This window comes from Buceros rhinoceros, unplaced genomic scaffold (genome assembly GCF_000710305.1).
Source record: "Buceros rhinoceros silvestris isolate BGI_N320 unplaced genomic scaffold, ASM71030v1 scaffold16222, whole genome shotgun sequence".
Classification (NCBI taxonomy): Eukaryota; Metazoa; Chordata; class Aves; order Bucerotiformes; family Bucerotidae; genus Buceros; species Buceros rhinoceros.
This window is the reverse complement of record NW_010397468.1, coordinates 88,960-97,018: the sequence shown is the minus strand read 5'-3', so window position 1 is coordinate 97,018 and position 8,059 is coordinate 88,960. Positions and strand designations below refer to the sequence as shown.

The window sequence follows — 8,059 nt, the reverse complement described above, 5'->3', positions numbered from 1 at the left end:
CCTGGGAGCAAAACTCTAAGGTTACCATTTTGTCTGCTGTTTCTTTACCCTTCCTGGGATGGATTGAGAAGGAAGAACTCATTCTTCCATGATGGCGTGCAATGGGATGTTAAAAGAGTTTCTGGCTCACTGGCATTGTAGATTTCATTTTTGGTTTTAATGGGTATTGTCTGGGGGATCACCCCTTTTCTTCAGTTTATGTAGTGAGGGAGGGTTTGTGGTGTCAAGTTATAATTTTTCTTTTTTAAATTTTCTTCTGTAGTCTGCCATCTTCAACTTCCAGAGTCTGCTGACTGTAATCTTGCTGCTTATATGCACATGTGCCTATATCAGATCGCTGGCTCCCAGCTTGCTGGACAAAAATAAAACTGGGTATGTAGTCTGATCATTTTAAAAATACATAAGCTGTTTGGTTTTAACTGCAGCATTTTATTATCTTCTAATGTTTGTGATACAAACCCTATTTTGAAAAATTTCTTCTTTAAAGATAAAAATCTTCATTTTGTACCTTAAAATAGACTGCAGTCAGGTTTTTGCAAGCACTTAGTTGCAATTTTATAGCAAGAATTTATTAACTAACAAAGCTTTATTAGTTATTTTCTAGGTCTGTAACTTTCTTGTTAGATGCTGCTGAAGATACAGAAATGAGTGAGTGACAGAAAGAGAACATTTACCTAAATGCGGCTGTTGCTCTAATGATTTCTTTTTGATTCCTAGGGTGGGTAGGAAAACATTAACGGCAGAGGTTGGCTTTTTGTTTGTTTTCAAGATAGGCGTCTTGGAGATACAAATTTGAAACACTGCTTTAGCAATAATCTGTTATTAAAAAAATTAAAAATGCTTTTTAAAATAAGCAACACTATCCTTATGTATGGTCTCTTTTAAGATACCATTTTGTATTCACTAAGATGAAGGAATTTGTAGAATAATTTTTGAAAGCTTCTAAATAACTTAAACTATGAGGTTTTGTCCTTTCATCACTCTAACTTCATCTCTCAATTTTTTTCCTAAAGCAATGTTCCTAGGTGACCAGTGTTTTTCTCCTTTGTTGTCCCCATTCTCCTGGAATGTACTTACTGTTGTGGGGCCAATACTGCTGCAAAACAGTTTTTTCTCCCCTGCTCAGCAGCACAATTTTTGAGGTGGTGGGAAATGAGGCCAGCTGCAGAACCAAATCTGTGCCTCTCTTAATCTGTTGATACCTATTCACCTTTTGGCTTACCTGTACTCTTTGTAGCACAGTGTGACTGTATGTTGGGTGCCATCAGCAGTATGCAGGACTGTGATTTAAATGCTGTGGTTTTAATGTAGTGATTTGGCAGTTTTGACCTAGAAACAACTGAGGCCATCCATAGTATTTCAGGAATACTGTCACCTAAGATTAATACAAAGGAGATAATATTTGTAGAAGTAGTAGTTAATTCTAGCTGGTCATGTTCTGGCTGGAAGAAACAGCAGGCTTTTGGGCACTGGGTGTTTGACTTGTCCCTTTTTCCATTAGATCATTTGCTGCTAGAGAAATGGTTTTCCCTGAGTGTCTTCTCTCACTTCTGCATTTTAATTTTGAGAAAAAGTGTCAAGTTTTAAGTAGACTCTTGTCACCAGGAACCTTGAGTGTTTGTCTTCTGAAAACTTGTGTTGTAATTAACCTCTCAAATTGCTGTTTTATCACACAAGTTTTCTTTTAGCAGTGTAAGATACCCAGAGGACACTATCTTTTTTTTCAATTTGGAGTTCTAACATAAAAATGCTTGTGTCCTTTCGTATGAGGCCATGGGGTTGCCACTGACATGAGAGATTTCTTCTGATAAAATTAAAGATGGAAAGAAAGGATGACTTCATGGCTGGGGGATGGGGGAGGAGAGGGATTTGGGCTTCTGCTAGTGGAAGATAACACAATAGTCAATGAGGTACACACAGTAAGAATATTTATTTTACTGATTAAAATTTTAGTGCTGTTCTTGGCAAGGAGTATTTTCTTTAATCTGGAGCTACTCTGTTTATTCTTGAGGCAAATCTGTCTGAAGTACAATAGAACTCTCTTCATAAAATGTTTTTCAAAGGGTGCTGACACAGTGGAGGAGTTGGGCGTTTGATCAGTGGGTTTGTATTTATATATATGTTGGACATACTATTTTATTTTTGTTTTATATATATGCATGTAGACCACTTTGTATTAGAGAATAAAACATTGGCCTGGAAGCAATGAAATTTGTTTTGAGAATGGTAGATATTTACATGGAGTTCATATGCTGTTAAACTCCTGTCCCTGTTCTCTAACATATTCTATGCTCAAATGGAAATGTCTAGACATACTGGATAAAATAAATTCTAGTAATATTTCATTTTACCACAGAGATGATCTTACCTCATTTTTCCTGTTCCAAATTAATAGCATAAAAAAGTAGGAATAAAATATTAAAGTGACAGGAGAAATGTTGATAGTTATTCACTGTACTTCTGAATAAGTGAGTGGTAACTTTGGTGAAGATTTAAATCTATTGATAGTCAGTAAAGAAACATGTTTCTGTTGGCTGAGAGACTGTGTTTCAAAGTGATGTCACTTGTCCTCATAACACTGTATTTCATCCTGTTGACTTCTGCCAAAATATGTCTTTTCCTACCAAGCCAAACAGAATTTTAAACCTTCATTTTCCCTGTCACATCTTGAGTGTTTCAATGTGCTTTGTCCTGAGGAATAGAGTTTAAGGTTGGGAAAGCAAGCGAAGATACACTGTTTCATGCTAACTAGAGGAGAATGTGTACCACAACATAATTCTCTCCTTCCTGCTAACCAGAAAGATGTGTTAGTTTATATGCTACAGAGATTTCCTTTGACTTGCCATAAGCATTGCAGTGGGGTATCTCCCACACTCTCCTGCAATGGCAGTGGGGTTGCCTTGGTAAACGCATGGCAGCTGCATTTTGCAGCATTCCCAGTTTAGCAGCAAAAAGCCCCAGTAATCTCATCTTTCTGGGTTTCATTTCTTTGACTTTTTTTTTTTTCAAAATAACTAACACCACTTTCATGATCAATGCTTTTAACATTAACATTGAAAGCCGGGAATATGCAGCAGCTCATGCGCATTTGACTTGCGGCTGCCAGAAAAGAGCAGGTAGACAAGGCAGATTGACATGTTTCACCTGCATCAAAACAAGGATGAAGAGGAACATGAGGGGAGAATAAGGAACAGTGCAATTACATAGAGTAGTTGCTTCGGGAGGATTTATTTTGGATTGAAGGCAGCATTGTTTCTGTAATAATCAAACAGGTTTTGACTTGAAGAGGTGCATGTTGTGGACCTATGATGAACGGTAATGGAAAAATTCAGGAGAGCAGAAAGCCTGCCCAAGCTTTTCTCCTGATGTGAGCTCTCCAGTTCATCCAGAGGCTGTGATTATAGCTGTTTAGAAGGCCCAGATTTCCGTTTGCTTTTGTTCAGCAGTAAACTATGTGGCCCAACAGCAGCATAAGCCCCTTAAAAAAGGTACTGTTGCCATCTGTTGTCATCTGCTTGTCAGTCCTCATGTCAATGGTGACTTTGGGTTCATAAGTTAATTGCAGTAAGGGTAGCTGTTGAGACCCGTATTCTAACTCTTTTGTACCTCCCACATGAGAAAGAAAAGTTAATACTTTCACCAAGAGGGGAGTTTTCTAGGGCTAGGACCAATGTACAATACTTCAGTTACAACTTTACATTGCTTCATATGGTCAAAAAAACCCTGAGAAGGCAAAGAAATACCCTTGCTGAAATGGTGAGGCAAATTCAACAGGTTTATACGCTGCCTGAAGTAGTGAATTTTCTTTTTCCTGGGTGAGAGTCTTCAAATATGCGTCTGAAAAGGACGGTAATGTTTCATTTCTTGAGTTCTTGGGCAAGTTTTTGAGATGGCTGGGCTGTAGAAATTTTTATCTTGGTTCTGCTGCATGCAATCTATAAATCTTCATTTTACAGAGGTTGACAACAGTTCCCAAAGTGCCATCCACACAGTACTGTAGGGCAATGTATTTTGCTCTATCAGATTTACACATGAATGTCTTTTTACCTGCATGCATCTTCTGCATAGATGTCTTCAGGTTACTTTACTGTATGACCTCTTAGCCTGGAAAAGTGTAGTGGTCTACATACAGGAGTTATTACTTCTGCTTGTGGAGCTATATAAAAGCAGAAAAAAAAGAGCTTTGGCTATACAGAAATATTTCTGGCTTCAGGTACAGCACAAATGAAAAAGCTGGTTTTCTAAAAATGAAAATGCTGGGATGCTGTTCGCAGTAAATTGGTCATCAAGAGGTAACATCAGTCAAAAAGCATTTCACTTTGACTTTGAAAACCTTAGGCACTTGCTGCCTCTTAGAACATTTGGTTCTCACCTGCCCAACACCAGACCTTTGTTTCAGAAACAAAGGAGAGGGTGCTAAATGGAAAGAGGGTGAAATGCTCAAGTAAAGAAAGACCATAAAAGAGGCCATAATATATGAAGTAATGCGGAAATTATTTTTTTAAAAGTGCAGGATATGTCGATGGGTAAAGTATGTAGGAGCAAGTGGTCTAAACTACCTCTCTGCATTTAAGCAGGAAAAAAACCAAACCATTGCCAAAACCCATGAAAGGGGGAAGACAGATAATCAAACCATTGTGGGTATGAGTGTAGAGCACTGTGAGAAAGCACTTGGAGAACTGCCATCACAGCAGGTAGTAGATACAACCCCACAAATAATGTAGGCTAAAGTTACTGCTGATAAAGATATCAGAAGGAGAAAAAATAATTAGGTTCTTTTTTTAGTCTATAAAGTTATAAATAGACAATATAGTTGAATTCAGATGTTTTACTGCATTTCAACGAGTCATACTATGAAGGAAACCTTCCTGTAGACAAGCTTTCAACACAGTTTTGACCAACATTTGAAAAACTGAAAGGTGGCTTCTAGTTCAGGATGCGTCAGTATTCTTCCCCTCTTCCTCTTCAGATTCTAAAGCAGTCCCTGCTCTTCTTCTTCCTCTTGAGCAGTCAGTGTAAGTTTATTTTAGTTACCACAGAGAAATCACAAATGTGGCATAAATGCTTATATATCCCTTTGGATGTGCTCTGACTAGTTAAATCCTCCTTTTCTCCTTTGTTATTTCACTTGTGAGAATGAACATCCTGGGCAAGCAGCGTTGGAGAGAAGTGAGCAAGGTAAACCTTGGTAAAAGAGTCAAACCTGAAGAATTGCTTTGTTATTTATTTCAACAGGCAAGTAGTTTATATCAAATTACACATATGAGTATGATCTGCTGGAAAAGGCATTTTTATCTACTATTGCTAAGGGAAATAAAAAAGAGACCACAAAGCATTGAATTTAAAGTACTCACGTTTATCATCTCATGCCTGCAGGAAGACTTGCTTCAAAATCTTAGCATAAAAAGCTTCCCCCGTACAAGGAAATGGAGGCCCGTTGATATTTCCTACTCCAGTATTTTTTTCCTTTACATAATTTTCTGTCTGGGGTACTTTAATGCAGAATTCTGATTAAGTCTTTAGATTTGGAACACAGCCTGAGTAAATGCATCTTTGTTTTTCTTACATGCAAAAAATCTTGCTAGACGTACAGAGAACTCTGCCACTTGTTTAGTTCATGGTTTTTTCATGCACATTTGTTTCTGTGCAGGTATCTGGTGTTTCCTGATGTCAAGAAGAGCATCAAGTTGACAAACTGTGGTTAATTAGGATTGTTTTAACCTAGGAGAAAGAAAATCAGTTGACTTAAAATATTTTATTAAACAGAGATCTTAATGAATTTATTCTGTCTTTACAGACTGTTGGGGATATTCTGGAAATGCGCCAGGATTGGTAATTTTTTTCTTTGAAATCTTTTAGACCAGTGCTCTTTCTAGAGTATGCATTATTTATTAGGGTAATGTTTCCATGTAGCAAGGAAAGCCATACTCATAACTTATCTTAAAAAAATGCACGTTTTATCTTCATGAAATACAGGGAGGGAGGGATGAGAGGGAATGAAGTGTGACTGTCTTACTTAGCATCATGGAAGGCTGCGTTTTCTGATGTCAATTCATATATGTGATGTTATATTTGCAAAAGTCTTCTGCACTTTTCACTATGTGAAATAACCAAGGGCATAATTAACAAAGAAATCAATGATTCTTTATAAAATGCTGTTTGAAATTCTAATGGACTACTGACAAAAGCCAGGTATTTACCTTATAGTATAAAACAATATGGAATTCATGATGCAGTAAGGTTCTGTTTAATCACAAATATCTTTTTTCTCTCCTCTCTTTTCTTAGCTTATGTGCACTTTTGAAATATGCAGGCTGATCAACTCTGTCTCATTTTAGACACTTTCCCGTAACATTAGTATTGTTTATTTTAATCTTTAATTTATCATGAGAAGGAAATGGGAATATGCAACAGAAGTTCAGTCTTGGTATTAAGGTATATCCAAGATTTTTAAAGAAATTATAAATCCATCATCAAAACATTGTTCTTCAAATTGCATTGTTAGTGCAGAGCAGAAACACTGAACTTGTAATTCTAGATCTTCCTACTTGTCAATGAATCTAAAGCCAAAATTTATGGTTACCTTTTCTTCATTCTTAGTCTTTGAAAGGGACATGACATACGTTTTTCATTGATGCAAAAAACCATTTTTTTGTGAAGAACCGTTGTTAAAGTGATGGCAGATATTGTCCTATTTAGATACTAACAGAACCAATTTTAGTATTGTAAGTGAAAGATACTGTCAAGGTGGCAGCTATCAGAAATGAATTTTGATCTATACCAGAAAAAAAAAATATAACAATTCAGCTGTATTAAGATTTGTTCGAGGTTGAAGGGAACTCCTTACCTTGCCTCGCCTTGCCTTGCCTTGCCTCGCCTTACATTACCTTCTTCCTTCTAGTTAATGAAGTGCAAGCATATTTTTTCTATTAGGTACACACAGCAGTTTAAAAAACTATTTAAAAGTGTACACAAGAGGATTTATGAGGGCCTTGTCAACTTAATAAAGTTAAGAACTACAGTTTGTCTGCAGTATAGTCTTGCTTTGCCATCGTGTAGTAACATTTGACATGTTTGCTTTTGCTGCATCCAAGACAATGTATGCACTCTTGTGCCCCATACTGAACAGTTTCCTTTTCTCTTTTTCATGTAAAACACAAATTTATTTTCAGCTTACATCTGGAGTGGTCCAATTTGACTTTCTTTTAGACTGACAGATGAGAAGGCAGCATCCTAACGTTCCTTTTGTGGGTTTCCTTACATACAGTACCATATCCTTACCACGGGAAATAGGCTTTGGAGACAATTCCTGTAATTTTATTTGTGTTAATTGCAAAGGCATGCAGAAAGTGTAGCCTTTTAAAAATGAAAATGCCTACTGGCTTTCTTTGCATTTAACTTGCCCGGTATGTTTAAACAACCTTGTCACATGTACATAAGATTTTAATAACTAGCAAGTGGTTACATATTTACAGAGTTGTGCAAAACTATGTTTAATCCTGCCACATAGATTATCTTTCTCTTTTAAGAAAATTAAGAACAGGGAAGTATAGCCCATATGAAAATTGTAATGCTCTAAACTGTAGGAGGTGGACTTCCTCAAAAAATTATTTTAAACAGATGTGAAACTGCAGACGTTAATTCATTCAGGTTTTTTGAAGTTTAATTAAATATATGCCAAATCATGACAACATCTTGTAATGTCACTGTGGCAGGTACTCCTGTTTATGGGAGGTGTCACTGCAAGTATTTTGTTTTTCTTTTGCTGTGGAAAGTTTGTTCCTCCTGTGTTTGAAGGTCTTGCTGATAAAAAGCTTTTTTTTTTCCTGAGGATTATACCTTTATGCTACTTGGGAGCCTTGGCTGTATTTTTTTCTTCAGTGTTTCTCTGAAAACTGCGTCTCGGAAAATATGGTTTATGGTGAGACAAAAGACCTTGCACAGCAAAAGGAAATTGAACTTTGTTTAAAGCAGAGAGCTCCAGTTCTGTCTTTATGTTTCTGAATGTGTAAAAACAGGAATTGCTGTGTTAACGCTTCGTAGCAGTTTCCTAGGCTAG

General features: G+C 36.7%; 1 protein-coding gene across 1 annotated transcript in view; it reads left to right on the top strand.

Annotated features, from left to right (window-relative positions):
- Positions 1-262: 262 nt before the first annotated feature.
- TMEM167A (transmembrane protein 167A) overlaps positions 263-8,059 on the top strand; it is a gene marked incomplete at its 5' end in the record, with an annotated part of 9,160 nt that continues 1,363 nt past the window's right edge. The window contains 2 exons of the mRNA XM_010146279.1: positions 263-372; positions 5,798-5,832. Of these exons, the coding sequence (XP_010144581.1) occupies positions 263-372; positions 5,798-5,832 (145 nt within the window). The remainder of the gene's footprint in view (positions 373-5,797; positions 5,833-8,059) is intronic.